We start from the raw sequence: 14,992 nt of genomic DNA, 5'->3' as shown, positions 1-14,992 counted from the left end.
CTGGCTTTTCTTTTGCTGCTGTGTTTGTTTTAATATTTAGCAAAATAAAAGCTAATGGAATATAACTATAGAGAAGGATGTTTATCGTGTTTTCTGTAATGGCTTGGCTGTGTCAATGGTAGCTGTGGCTGGCTATCAAGTAACTTGTTAGGAATTTGCAGTGAATGGTGGGAGGCTGTGTTATTACGGAGGGCAGGAGGTAGAAATAAACAATTATGTTGAGTGATTGAGAAATTCTAGAGCAGGTCTGGTTGCATATTTGTGTACTCTGTATCGGCTGTTTTAGTTTTAGAAATATTGGCATTGAGGCAGAAGTAACATTTTTAAATCTTGTTAAGATAAAAGCTCTATGTTTAATTATTTACACTTAATTGTTTCATCACAGCTCTTGTGTGGGTTAAAATTGCATAGAATTAAACCCTGTGGATGTTTGTTTGCCATAGTTTATAATTGTTAGGTGACATTCTGTACTACTTAAGTCATTATGGATGAGTAAGTCTTACAGTCTATAAACTTCAGACTTCCTGTGATTTATACTCAGGTTAGTCAGAAGGCGTAACATGTTAAGGAATTGAATGAGATGCTGCAAATACGGATGGTGTACTGTTGCAAACAGATAAACTACTTCTTGCCCCCCTTTCTGTTAGAGAGCGTGATGGTACAACATTTAATTTATAAAACATGAAGGAGACAACCCCAGTTTTTATGGACTGGTGTAATACCACACATTTTAGATAGGCTTCCTGCTCGTAGGACTTCTCAGCCTAAGTGGTTTTTATTATCATTATTAGTTGTTTATCTGAATTTTGTGACTAGCTTCAGGTAAGCTTTTCTGGGCTCATGAAGAACTCCATGTAATGGCAATATATTCCCTTTTACTTGCTGTGGCATATCCTATGATGCCATGCTAATATTTCTTGTACTGATTATTATATAATTTAAGAAGTTTGTGGTGAGATTTAGTAACATGATCTTCAGTGCTGTCATTACAGTGGAGACTTTGCCAAACATTTGCAGAAATTGGTGTTTTAAATAGCCCAGCTCAGAATTTTCTTATACTTTCCATGGCAACAAGTTCATCTGTTATGCAAATGTCATCTTAACAGTCTCTGTAAATGCATTGCTCTGTTTCTTTTCTGTGAAGTGGATATTTAGTGCTTGGTACAAACATATTTTAATACACATACACAGTTAAATGTATGTGCATCTGTATTCAGGTGTATTGAAATATCTTCCCAAGGCGAGACTTCATTGCAACATTTATAATCTGTTTGGAAAATGCAGTGATTGAAACGCTACCGTTTGTAAGTGAAGCGATAGTTAATGTGTAGCAATATATTTATACAACAGGTAGTTTGATATTAATAGAATTACCGTGAAGTTTGTCTTCCATGCTTATTCCGTTCCTCTTTCTCTTGCTTCCACCATGTAAGCTTGAAAGTGTCTTTTTAAGGAAGAGGAGATGCGAGTTCTGCTGGAAAAAAGTATGGAAGGACCTTTGCTCACTGCGTTTGCCTTTATTCTTGGTGTCAAGCAGACATTTATCTCTGCTGCTGCTGTTTGTGGTCTTCAAACAATAGTAGTAGTACTGGTCATTGAGTTTCGGATTATAGCGAGGGAAAATATAAGTATATAGCTGTATGTATTATGCCTCTCCACCTTTAAGATTATTCGATATATTAGGTTTGGGCAGGTTGACAAGACAAAATTGAGATCTTTTGTAGATGTGAATTATTCTCATGGTTCTCAGAAGTTAAAATTACATTGTGTAATTTTTGTGTACTGTGAAACAGCTCTTGTCAATTTTAGTGTTTCATTTGCTTAACAATACCTAAAATTATGCCTACATAAACTAGTTGTATCTGATGACTTTATAATTGTATTGCAAGAAAAATGCCCCACCAATTATTTATAATAATGATGGATTGAGGAAAACATGGTAATAAAGGCATTTAAATGTCTTTTTCTGCACGTTTTCATACACACTTGACAGCATTATTGAAATAGGCCTCTTAATGATACTGTGTATGTAGGCATTCAGATTTAATTGACGTACCCTTTAATTAGAAGTTTATTTCAAAAATTGAGCTGTGCCTTGTATGGCTTGAATTTCGCCCATAGAATTGCTGGAATATGAATAAAAATGTGCTGCTTTTGCATCCTTTTTACACGTCTCTAATGTTGAATTTTGGAAAGATGTAGTCTTGAAAATGGAAAAGTCGGTTCATGTTGTCATACTTAATCTGTAGTTTTGAGTCAGAGAGAGAGATACCTTCCTACCTAGGGGAAGAAATTTTGTCAGAGAGTGTTAGAAGGGGTTTTGTGTGTGTGTGCGCACCAACAAGTGGGATGCATCTCTATAGCCAAACAGAAAGATGCTCCTTGTGTAGCATATCTTAAACTAACAATAAAATAAAAAAAAAGCTTTTTCTGTCTTGACTCATACCAATTCAGTCGTGGGGGGCGGGGGGGGGAGTAATCTACCACCAAAGTTGTTCTATGGTAGCACTTGAATATCTGAGCCCTGGGAGATGTCCTCTGGGGTTCTGCAGTAATTTTTCTTGCCAGCACAAGAGCCTTTCCCCCCCAAAGCATTTGGTGGGCAGCAGTTTTGTATTTTGCTTTGTTTTAAGTTGGAAGCTTTTGAGTTCAAAAGATGTTCCCTCCCCAGGTAATAATGTATGTGTGTGTTCAGAAGTACACCTGAGAGTTTCAGCTAAGCTTGCTCTAATCAAGTTTCAAAGCGATATTTAAGTACAAATAGTTAAAAGGAATTTTGGTATGTTGTTAACAGTAATATTGTGTAAGAAATATTGGAAGTTGATGTCATAATATTAAATTAACTTCATTTTAATAGAGCAGAATTGTTGAGGTGTCTTTCAACGTTGTCATCTTTTCTATTCCTAGCCTAATATTTCCTAGCTTTGTGACATGTCCCTGCTACTTCTACTATTGCTTCCTCTTTCTCCAATAATTTGCAGTGTCACATTTTGAACGTTGTAGTGGAATAACCTCACCTATCCTCGATGACTTAAAACTTTGGACAGCAATTGAAAAATGGTTTCATTACCATAGGCTATGAGATGGTGGATGCTGTGAGTCAAATATTCTTTGACGCAGTAATATGATGAAGGCGTAAGTCTGCAGTGCTTAATTTGCAGTCCCTACTGAAAAATGAATAACTATACCGTGAACCGGCAGTACATGCTTTGAAATGTGGCTATTAGCATTAAATAAAATGCTTGCAGAACCTTGTGGGTTTGAGGTCAGATTTTCAGCAAATTTTTTTTAATCCCCACGGTTATACGAATAATCCTTATATGGCATATCATACCTACCGGCTTTCCCTAAATGTCAAGGGTTCTTAGCAGTTCACAGTGATCGTAAGCAGCTCTTAACACACAGGTATGTTGCTATTTATTTACCCACGTGGTTTATGATGTGGCTTTGCTGTCTGAGCAGGTGCTGGTAGATAACAATGAAAGGGTTTGTAAACAAGATTCCACTATGTAATGAACCGTGGCTAATGGTAGAGTAAAAAACAATAAATCAAAAAGCATAGTGAAGACACTTAAAATGCTAACCCAGGAAAATGTATTAAAAGAACAGTCTTAGTATTCACATCTTCATCATGACGTTTTGAATTCAATACCTTTTTTTTTTGTGCTTAGTTATTTACTGTTTAACCAGTTCCACCTATTAAATATGTAAGGTCTTTAAGATCTATATGCTGTGACATTCACAGTTAGACAAGATTCTGAGAAGTCACTGCAACATGTTTCTGCATTTTTTCATGCTCCTTCAGCTAACACCACTTGCATTTAATTTTTTGGAGCAATTTATTCCGTTATTTTGGAGATGGCTTTTTTGTCTGTAAAAAGCATTCATTTTTTCTAGCCTGTCTTCCAGAACAAACTGGTCAGATTTTTACAGATGCTTGAAGGTTTAAGGAATTTACTTTGAAAAGCATGATATCTGCCAGTATTCTACATACAGGAACAGAGGAATTCTGGTGCACAGCAAACTGATTCCCAAGTTAAAAATCAAGTTGCATCAGTATTTGAAAATTCATTAATCAGAATAATGTGGAAATGCTCACGCATTCCTGCTGAATTTTCCGTAAGGATTTTTTAGCCTGTATATACGCTTAATCTTTATTTCATTCTCTCCAATGCCTAAATGCTGATTTTTTTTTTTTTTTTTTTTTTTTTTTTGTCAATAGGAGAAAAAAATCAAAAGTTGATTTACAAAATAGTAGCAACTACTGCATGGGATTGATGCAAACTGTCACTAATTTGAACCAGTCCCAAAGGGATTTGACTAGCGAGTTTGTATTAAAACACTTAATTCACATTGTGAAACTGTGTGTTAATTGCCGTTTGTCAGAGTTTAACATGCAAATTTGTGCTTTTCCCTTTAGCCATACCATTTCAAGGTGGCTGCGCTCGTCTGTGCCTTAAGAATTCTTTCCACGTGTCGCTGAGGTAGCTTCTGCACTGTTTTCTGTGACAGTTGAGATTTGGGCAGGTATCTCCCATACTTCTAAGCACCAGCACGGATAGGGTACGGGGTAGATAAGTTGTTACTTGGTTGCAGTTAGTTGTTGACTACGAATTTCAAGGGAATACCGGAAACTCATGCCAGTAATTCTTTTCTCTTATTAACACAAGATTTTTGGGGAGGCAAATGTGTCTCATATTTCTTGTAAGTGATCAAAACAGTGTTTGGGATCAGATGTGAGCGTCCTTCTTACCTTATGATCTTAACTGTGAACGTGTTTGATGCTGCTAAGTGCTAACTAAGGTCATTAAAGATAATAGTATCTTGTACAATTTAGCAATATTTAATGATAGAATTCAGCTCCAAGTGTGTGGAAAGACTGTGTGTGGAAATTCCCTCCTGGCATTTGAGTATGCTTATCTCATGCCACCAGAAATAACTCCGTGGTTTTACAGCTCCATTAGTATTTTGGTTAACAGCAAAAATACGAGCACAGATAACTTTAGGTTGTTTTGAGATGTCTTGTTTTGATCAATAAAATGAAGTATGGGCAAATAAAGATTATTTCTCTTTTAAATTCTCACTGCGTTGTCGTCTGAACTCCTCTGAAATAAGTGGGACTACAGCATAAGTATCAGCTGATTATCTGGACATCAGCAGTAGCATGAAATCTTCTGTGCCTATTGCACCGTTTGTGCTGAATGTTATACAGGTATTTTAAAGGTGTAAAGGCAGATAATGCCTGTGCTCACCTATCTACCACATAAGTGAAGGAAAGGGGAGAAAAAGGAACCATATTTAAAAATTAAGTTGCAAGACAAATTGATGCATTCCTCTTTTGACCTTTGTCACTATAGACAAGTAGCTACTTTCCATCTGTTTCTTTCATTCATTTTCCTTTGCATCTTTCTTTTGCAATTCTTTTAATGCACATACGCATATATTAAGTTCTGCCCTTCATTTATTCTTTTGTCATTGTTTCCATTTCACTTTCCCTGTGTTTCATTCCTGTATCTTTCTTGTTTAGACCAAGTGGAGGATCCAGCTGGCAGTAGCAGCCATGTAGGACCCTTCAGGAACCTGATGGTAAGTGCACGTGTGTACTTATACTCAGGCTTCCACCAGGTTCTGTATTCTGAGGCATTTTCCCCTTCCTGCTGGCTTCTCTTAGTTCTTGACATCTTAAACTGTAAGAAAACTAAGGGTCAGACCTTGGGCTGCTCATTGATATCCTTTATATCAGAGTAGTAGGTTGCGTTTTTCATTGAAGATCTGAAAGTGACGCTAATCTTTCAGGTTTACGTGCATTTAAAAAGCACTGAGAACTCATGAAGGAAAGTCTATTAAAAGCTGTTAAATATCTTTGAAAGTTCCTGAACTCTAGATAGGTGAAAGCTGGGAGAGCATACCAATGAAGTATCGCTTTACTATTATATTCTTAAATTCTCTTCCTGGGCATCTGCTGTTGAACATTCAGCGCCATGAAATGGGTGCATCTGGGACAGTCATTGTCATGCTTGAATGTAGTGGATTCTTTTAACCTTTACAAAGAAAGCCGCAACCTAGAAAATGGAATAAACGAAAGCTGGTAAAAGGAAAACATCAAAAATCAGTTGGTGTCTCTAGTTGATATGTGTCGGAAATTGATCTGACACATCTAAAATTATGTATGTGTGCAACCAGTTTTGCTCGCTATTCTGAGTAAGGGCAAGTAGGTGCTAGATGAATCTTCTCTTCAAATGTGTTTATGCTTAAAGGCCAAGAACTTGAAACATTTCCAGCTGTATCGGTGAGCAGGTTGCATCGAGAGCAGGTTGCGTCTTTCATTTTTTTTATGGAGTGTGGCAAGAGAACTTGCAAGTGATGATCTTTCCATCAATACCATATGGAAATATGTGATTCAGGTAACTCAAAATTTGATACAAATCCTGCTATTCCAGTGATTTCTCAGATTGCAATTGTATTTGAGGTACTGTAAATTCTATAAATGGGTGACACTTTGGAAAACCTTTGCACGCTTTAGCACTTTTAAGTGATTTTTGTTGTTGCTTTTACATGCTTTACCTCACATTTTAAATAACACAATGTATTTCTAGTCTTGTTCTAAGAAATAATGAGTTGGGTCTTGGTTTGAAGGCTTTTACAGTAACCTGTCACTATGCTGTGAAATTCAGTGCTGCTGTAGAATTAGATGTAGAATCGCCCAGTGACTTCATCTGCAATCATATGCTGCACCATCTAGTAAAATACTGTCTCTAACCGTGGCCAAGTTTGGTGTAGATGAGGGACGTGGGGACCAACCTTTTCCTTCTTGTTTCCAGCCTCACCTGTAGAGGTGAGAGGTGAATCTAGAATTTTTGTCATTTAAGTCAAGATACTGATGTTGGTCTTCAGATGATAAGCAGTCTGCAAAAAAATTGATCTCTCTTGAAGGGTCCTAGCAATTAAATACATTTTGTTACGTCGCTCTTAAGGTTTATTGTGATGCATGTTTGAATCTCTAGGAATGTATTGCAATTTTACTTTGAGGCTTTTTACCTAGAAATGGAAGTGTTTGTTGGTTGTGTTACTGTATGTTTCAGGAGGGATTTCAGGTAGCTTAGCAGGTATTTCTGGAAACTTGTTTGAAATCCTTCATACTCAGATCTTAGTGCTACTGGTTGTAATTACAAACATTAGAGGTGCTGATGCTACAAAATTACGTTCAAGTTGGACATTTGCCTGTCAGGTAAAGACGTGCTTAAACTCCTTACGCCTGTGTAAACACTAAAATATATGCTAAATCTTCAGACAACTTGCAGGTGTTTGGTGTAAAATACAATTGAATATTGTATTGTCAAAGCAACCAGTGTTAGTTCATTATGGCAGATTTAGACACTGGGATTGTTGGAATATTTGAGGATATGATGAGGTAATTGCTAGTTCACTTTAGGAAGGGCGCGTGTGTATTTTCCAAAGGTGACAAAAATGCATTCTGAGTGACTATCGTCAGTTTCTCAGACTAAAAACTGTTAAAAATGGGAATAAGAAAATAAAAAAGGATAATTACATACATGAAACTGAAACACACCAGAATTTGGGGAGAGCCTGTGAATTCTGAGCTCCTTGAGAAGAAAGATGGGTAATTATTTAGAATAGAATAGAAAGTTCAAATAAAACCAAGCATTTCCGTTTAAAGGCGACCTGTCTCTGATGTGTCCTATTGGAGGGGGTGCATACTTGGAAATTTTCAGTTTGAATAGAGGAACATTTTTTTAAGAGGCATTTCAGTCTCTTGGCTCAAGATGTGAAAAATATTTTCGAGGGGAAAAAAGGAGGAACTTGTTGACAGGATTGTGAGTTGGAAGAGTGTGCTTCTAAATAAGAAATGGAGTTAGGGCTATGATGTACACTTCTGGCTAGAGGGAAGGATCAGTGGGCTAAAAAGTAGCATTTAATGTGTTAGTGGGAGCAAAAGAGGAATTTGGATTGTTGCTTCTGGACCGCTCTCATTCCTAAGAGGTGGTGTGTAGAAGTGTGACGTTTCAGAGGAGACTGGTGTCTCAACCACAGTGTTGATGTAAAACAAACATCTGAATAGAGAATACGGTCTTCACCATAAATTGAATTGGAAGACCTTTAAAGTTTCATTTTTTTATTACACAGTCCTTATCTTAAAGATTCAGTCTTACAATATATAGAAATGAAGATTAATGGAAAAAAATAGTAGTATAACTTTGTAATGCGTTGGTAAATGAAGTCTTCAGTGTCTTTACACCTTGTGCCACTGATTAGGTCTTTGCATAATGCCATTTTGCCCTAACCCTCATTGTGTTCATCCTGTGTGAGTAATACATGCTTCTTAATTTTGCTAACAGAAAGCATTAGCAAACTTGTTTGTATCAGTGGACGTGATGAAATACCTTCTTGTTTTACTGTTACCCAGTTCCATCTAATGTGATTTTACTGTCTCTGCCTTGTTGGTCAAGATCATGCTGCTTTTAGTCTCCTCATGTTGCTACTTCATTGCTTTTATTACAACTCTTCAACTTGTTATTCAGGATGTTCATACAAGTAGAGAAGCCTCTATGGGTTTCTGCTTCATAAGGTCTTCCGATTAACATTAAGGATTAATAGTATATGAAGAAATTTCATAATTTCCATATACAGATACAGTAATTTAATAGCCATATAAAGGGATTGGGTAACTATGATGTGAGCTGGTTAAGTCTGGACCATACATTTCTGTTATAGTCTATTCTTGCTTTGAAAGTAAGTATTTAGGAGTCTTAGATTTTTGGAAACTCATTGTTATCTTTAGTTTTAATTTCTTCTGGGCTCTAGAGCCTCACTGCTTTATCTGAATGCTGTCCTTTTTACTGATCTGTCATTTGTATTCCTCAGGAAAATAGGGTTTTCTATGTAAGTGTGTTATATTCCGAAGCTGGGTGTTTTGATTCTGCCACTCAAATATGAGAAATAAAAGCTGTTGAACAGGAATAATAAATGTTGGGTTTTTTCTCCTCAGGAAAGAAAAAGGCTCAGGAAGCTAAAAACAAGGGAAAGAAGGCAGCGGATACAAAGCAGAAAAAGGCTGATTTGGATTCTACTTCCGCAGATATGAGGGATTCTAAAGAGGGTGAGTTCTCAACTATCTTATTTTTTTCCTTCTAACTGTCTTTTTGAATCAAAGGACACTTTTTGTCATGTTTAGTGTGTCAGCATGTTATGTTAGTGTAGCAAAATGAACATGTTTATATTGTTTGCCCAAAAGCTTTTATTAGTCAAGAACTTGAATATCAGAAGTATGTCAATAAACATGCAGCTCTGACAACAGGAAAAACTAATGTACTGTAAAATTTAGACATAAAACCAAACTCTGTAGAACAGAGGGGCAGAGAAAAGTCCTCATTCTAAAATGATGTCTTTGGAGCTTAGTTATACAGTCATCATTTATTGCTGTTTAACAGAAGTCAGTGTCAAGGGAAAAAAGCCCACAGTATTAATGCACTGCCTCACTAAGCATGCTGTTTGTCCTAAAGATGAAGAGGAATTTCTTGCTCTAAACATATAACCGCTTCTGCAACGTTTTGTGTGAATTGGCAGCAAAGTTATTTTCTTCAGCGATGGATATATCCGACAGCAGATAGGTAAAACTAGCCTGCAGAGGTGTGAATTAAGAATCCGTTCACACTAGTAAATGAGGTGCCTGCAGGCTCTGATTCAGAAGTGTAGGAAATAGCCATTCAGGCAATAGTTAATAAAAAATCCAATACAAAGAACGGAAAGTACTATGCCAGATACAAGGTACACCTTGCTATCCATTACAGTACACATCCAAATTGTTTTATTGTTAATAACTTGGGGAAAATGGTCAAAATCCAAAATTTGCTTGACAGGCTTCAAATATACTTTATCTACATGTGTTGCAGTACTTTCCTGACACTTGTTTGCTGTAAGAAAAGTCAGCGAAAGCTTTTTGGAGGGTTTTTGAAATGTTCTGAAGTCTACCTTAAAATGTTCTGGTACTCTTCAGACAGTTTCCACTCTCTTGGCCACAACGTTCTATCCAATGATTCTCTGTTAAGTATAGGCAGTTGCCTACATTTTGCTGAAGTTACAGAAAGGAAATTCTGAATAGAGTTTTACTCTCAGTACTGAATCACAAGAGTGAGAATTAATAGTATTGTGTTGGGTCATAAATGCTGGATGTGTTGTGTTAGAGGGAAAAGTGGAAGAGAGGTGTAGTGTACTTTGAAGTGTTTGGTAAAAATGTTTCATTCTTTTCCTTTCATACTTTGTGTATCAGGTCATAAAGAGGAAGATGAAACACCTTCTGTTTCTGCTGTACTGTCCCTGGAACAAACAGCTGTGATTCAGGAAATGGTAAACCAAGATGTACTTCCAAAGCTGATGATCCCCAGTCCTGCCAGTGAGCTACAAATAGTGACTGAAGACAAACAAGGAGAAGCAATAAACTGTGCATCAGATGATTTAGATGATGATGAAGAGGAGGATGATGATGAGGAGGATGATGACGACGAGATAGAAGATACCGATATGCCTAAAGAAAATGCTGAAATGCCTTTGATATGTGAAGAAAAGTTAGACTCTATGGAAGAGCAAAAGAGTACGTCAGAAGAATCTCCAGAAAGCTCTCCAAAGAAAAAACTTGTTGTGAAAATTCCAAAAGCAAGAGGTGAATCAAATGGCGATGTTCAGGAAACATTCATGTTTCCCTGTCAGCATTGTGAGAGGAAGTTTACAACAAAGCAAGGACTTGAACGCCACATGCACATCCATATATCTACTGTTAACCATGCTTTCAAGTGTCGATACTGTGGGAAAGCCTTTGGTACTCAAATTAACAGGCGAAGACATGAGCGACGCCATGAGGCAGGGCCAAAAAGGAAACCATTCTTAACACTAACATCATCGCAACACTTGGATAATGTTGCTGATAACCAAGTAATTGTGGATGATGGTCTTAAAGATGATCTGAATGTTTCCAGTCTTGTGCAAGACTCTGTTGTCTTGGATTCTGAGAAAGTTTCCCAAGAAATGTCAAACTCTGCTTTTGCTGAGGAAAATAAGGAGCCCAAAGAATTGCACCCATGCAAATACTGCAAAAAGGTTTTTGGAACTCACACCAATATGCGGAGGCATCAGCGTAGGGTTCATGAGCGTCATCTTATTCCCAAAGGTGTCAGAAGAAAAGGATTCTTTACTGAAGAGCCATCTCTTCAGACAGAGCAGGCCCCCCCAGTCCAGAGTGTATATATAGCAAGTACAGAAATAGAAGAGGAAGGTGAAGTAGATGATGTCTATATTATGGATATTTCCAGCAATATCTCTGAAAATCTAAATTATTATATTGATGGTAAAATCCAGTCCAACAGCAGCACTAGCAATTGTGATGTGATTCAGATGGAGTCCAACTCTGCAGACTTGTATGGACTAAATTGTATCATCAGTCCAGTCACAGTGGAAATCTCCTCAAATTTAAAGGTTACACAAACACATGTGAATGAACCTCCCAAGGAACCCTCGAGCAGTGGGAGCAATGAATCCAAAAAGAGGAGAACTGCCAGCCCTCCTCTTGTACCAAAAATAAAAACTGAAATAGACCCAGAACCTGTAACTCCTACTAGTTCTTTAAATCTCCCTCTTAGCATTTCAACAGAAAGCCTACCTTTTCATAAAGAAAAAGGTGTTTATTTGTCATCAAAATTAAAACAGCTTCTTCAGACGCAGGACAGTAAGAAGATAACTCCACCAAGTGAAATCCCTAAACTAGGACCTTCCGTTACATCATCGCCTATTTTGCCTCCAGTATCCAGTAGATTTAAAAGAAGGACCAGCTCTCCTCCCAGTTCTCCACAGCACAGTCCAGTACTTCGAGATTTTGTCAAATCAGGTGAGGGAAAAACTGTGTGGAATGATAATATTCGGAGCTCAAAAATGCCAAAGTTAGAAAGCCACAGCAACTCACCCGCTTGGAGCTTGACTGGAAGGGAGGAAAAAGAGACTTTGAGCCCTCTTTGCTTTGAAGATTATAAAATATCAAAAGACTGGGCAGCAGCTCCGACTTTCGGCAATGTGTGCAACCAGCAGCCACTGGATTTATCTAGTGGTGTGAAACAACGGTCTGATGTTAAAAATAAGAATCAGGTTCCCTGGGAATCTGTTTTAGATTTAAGTGTGCATAAGAAGCCTTGCAGCGACGCTGAAATTAGGGAATATAAAGAAAATTCCATACAGCCAACCTGCAGTGGTGTTAAAAAGAAGAAACCAACCACTTGCATGTTACAGAAGGTTCTGCTGAATGAGTACAATGGAACGGATGCAGCCACAGACAGCACGCTCGGTGTAACCAAGAGTGCGAGCCCAAGCAAATCCCTGGAGCCGCAGGCAGAACCTGATGTGGATCCCAATCTATCTGCATCATCTTCTGTTGACACTCAGCCCCTTGGTTCCTCTGTTTCCCCCGTGCCACAGGCATCTGCTGTACCTTCCATGTGCCAGCTGCCTCCTTTGTTAACACCAACCAATCCTCCTTCCCCACCACCCTGCCCGCCTGTCTTAACAGTTGCTACATCACCTCCTCCCCTTCTTCCGACAATGCCGTTATCAATTCCCGATGTCTCTGCCAGTGCCACCAACACTTCTTCTTGCCCGTCGCCACTTTCTAACACTACTACCCAGTCCCCGCTGCCAGTTCTTTCACCTACTGTGTCTCCTTCTCCATCTCCTGTTCCTTCTGTTGAACCTCTTATTTCTGCTGCTTCACCTGGTCCTCCTACACTCTCTTCCTCATCTTCCTCCTCCTCTTCTTCCTCTTTCTCCTCCTCTTCATCTTCATCATCTCCGTCTCCACCTCCTCTTTCTGTAGTTTCTTCTGTTGTTTCCTCTGCTGATAATCTTGAAAATACTCTCCCAATAATAAAGCAGGAAGAAGCTGAACATGAACAACAGAAAGCAAGAGAAGATCCTCATACTTCAAGCGAATCAGGAGTAGTGCAGGAAACATTCAATAAAAGCTTTGTGTGCAATGTCTGTGAATCACCTTTTCTTTCTATTAAAGACCTAACGAAGCATTTATCCATTCATGCTGAAGAATGGCCCTTCAAATGTGAATTCTGTGTACAGCTTTTTAGGGATAAAACAGACTTGTCGGAACATCGCTTTCTGCTTCATGGAGTAGGAAATATCTTTGTTTGCTCGGTCTGTAAAAAGGAATTTGCTTTTTTGTGCAATTTGCAACAGCATCAGCGGGATCTCCACCCAGACAAAGAGTGCACACACCATGAGTTTGAAAGTGGGACTTTGAGACCCCAGAATTTTACTGACCCCAATAAGGCAAACGCGGAGCACATGCAGAGCCTGCCAGAAGATTCTTTGGAACCTTCTAAAGAGGAGGAAGATGAAGATCTAAATGATTCCTCCGAAGAGCTTTATACTACTATAAAAATAATGGCTTCTGGGGTAAAATCTAAAGATCCAGATGTTCGTATGGGCCTCAATCAACACTACCCGAGCTTTAAACCGCCTCCATTTCAGTATCACCATCGTAATCCTATGGGTATTGGAGTTACTGCAACAAACTTCACTACCCACAATATTCCACAGACTTTTACTACTGCCATTCGATGCACAAAATGCGGGAAAAGTGTTGATAACATGCCTGAGTTACACAAACACATATTGGCCTGTGCATCTGCCAGTGATAAAAAGAGATACACACCTAAAAAAAATCCAATACCACTGAAACAGACAGTGCAGCCTAAGAACGGCATGGTTGTTATAGCTGGCCCTGGAAAGAATGCCTTCAGACGAATGGGTCAACCTAAAAGACTTAATTTCAATGTTGAGATTAGCAAAATGTCCTCAAACAAACTAAAAATAAGTGCATTGAAAAAGAAAAACCAGCTTGTCCAGAAAGCAATCTTGCAAAAAAAGAAATCTGCCCAGCAGAAGGCGGAATTGAAAAGTAATTCATCCGAGTCAGACCCTCACATCTGCCCCTACTGTAATAGAGAGTTTACTTACATTGGAAGTTTGAATAAACACGCGTCATACAGCTGTCCCAAAAAACCCATCTCTCCCTCCTCTAAAAAGAATTCTTCAAAAAAAAGTGCAAGTTCTTCTTCACCTGCAAGCAGTGAAAAAGGCAGCAGCCAGCGCAGGCGAACAGCAGATGCAGAAATCAAAATGCAAAGCATGCAGCCACACTTGGGCAAGACACGAGCACGAACCTCAGGACCCGCACAGATCCAGCTTCCCTCTGCATCCTTCAAATCAAAACAAAATGTTAAATTTGTACCTCCCATTCGATCTAAAAAGCCAAATTCGTCTTCGTCATTGAGGAACTCTAGTCCTGTAAGAGTGTCCAAAATGTCCCATGTTGATGGGAAAAAAACTAAAGTTGCTAAGAACAGTTCCTCTGGAATCTCAAGCAAAACATCCCGGAAATTGCACGTCAGAATACAAAGGAATAATAAAGCTGGGTTGCCAAGTAAATCTGCTGTGGCAAGTAAGAAAAAGGCAGATAGATTCACTGTAAAATCTAGAGAGAGGATTGGAGGACCTATTACACGAAGCCTACAGCAGGCGGCAAATGCAGAGGCAGCAGAAAACAAAAGAGATGAAAGCAGTGCAAAGCAAGAACTAAAAGATTTCAGGTAAGCATTTAATTTGAAGTTGAAACAACACAGGAATGTGTTGCTTGCTGTTTTGCTGATTTTCTTGGTCTTTTTTGAGTTTCTCATACTTAAATAAAAAAAAAAAGGTTGCATTTCCTAAAACATGGTTAAGTAGCTCAGTCGTGCTGAGGTATGATGTACATACTTGATGCATTTTGTCATGCTGTCATGAAATAATACATGGTTTGTATGGAGAATGTCTTTAATTATAAACTGAATTGAAAAGTCTGGAAAAAAAATGTCAATACCTGAATGCAAATAAACTTAACGTCATTAAACTTGATGTTATTGGAAACAATGACCTTGTATTT

The 14,992-nt window shown here is 38.3% G+C and overlaps 1 protein-coding gene across 4 annotated transcripts in view; it reads left to right on the top strand.

Annotated features, from left to right (window-relative positions):
• PRDM2 (PR/SET domain 2) overlaps positions 1-14,992 on the top strand; it is a 72,179-nt gene that overhangs the window by 39,344 nt on the left and 17,843 nt on the right. For 3 of the 4 annotated variants that reach the window (XM_063353542.1, XM_063353544.1, XM_063353545.1), the window contains exons 7-8: positions 9,008-9,118; positions 10,289-14,660. In XM_063353542.1, coding sequence (XP_063209612.1) covers positions 9,008-9,118; positions 10,289-14,660 — 4,483 coding nt within the window. Of the gene's footprint in view, positions 1-5,532; positions 5,587-9,007; positions 9,119-10,288; positions 14,661-14,992 lie in introns of those variants that run through there. The other variant, XM_063353546.1, reaches the window with a different exon arrangement.

Source organism: Chroicocephalus ridibundus, chromosome 16, assembly GCF_963924245.1.
Source record: "Chroicocephalus ridibundus chromosome 16, bChrRid1.1, whole genome shotgun sequence".
Lineage (NCBI taxonomy): Eukaryota > Metazoa > Chordata > Aves > Charadriiformes > Laridae > Chroicocephalus > Chroicocephalus ridibundus.
This window is presented reverse-complemented; position numbering and strand designations above follow the sequence as displayed.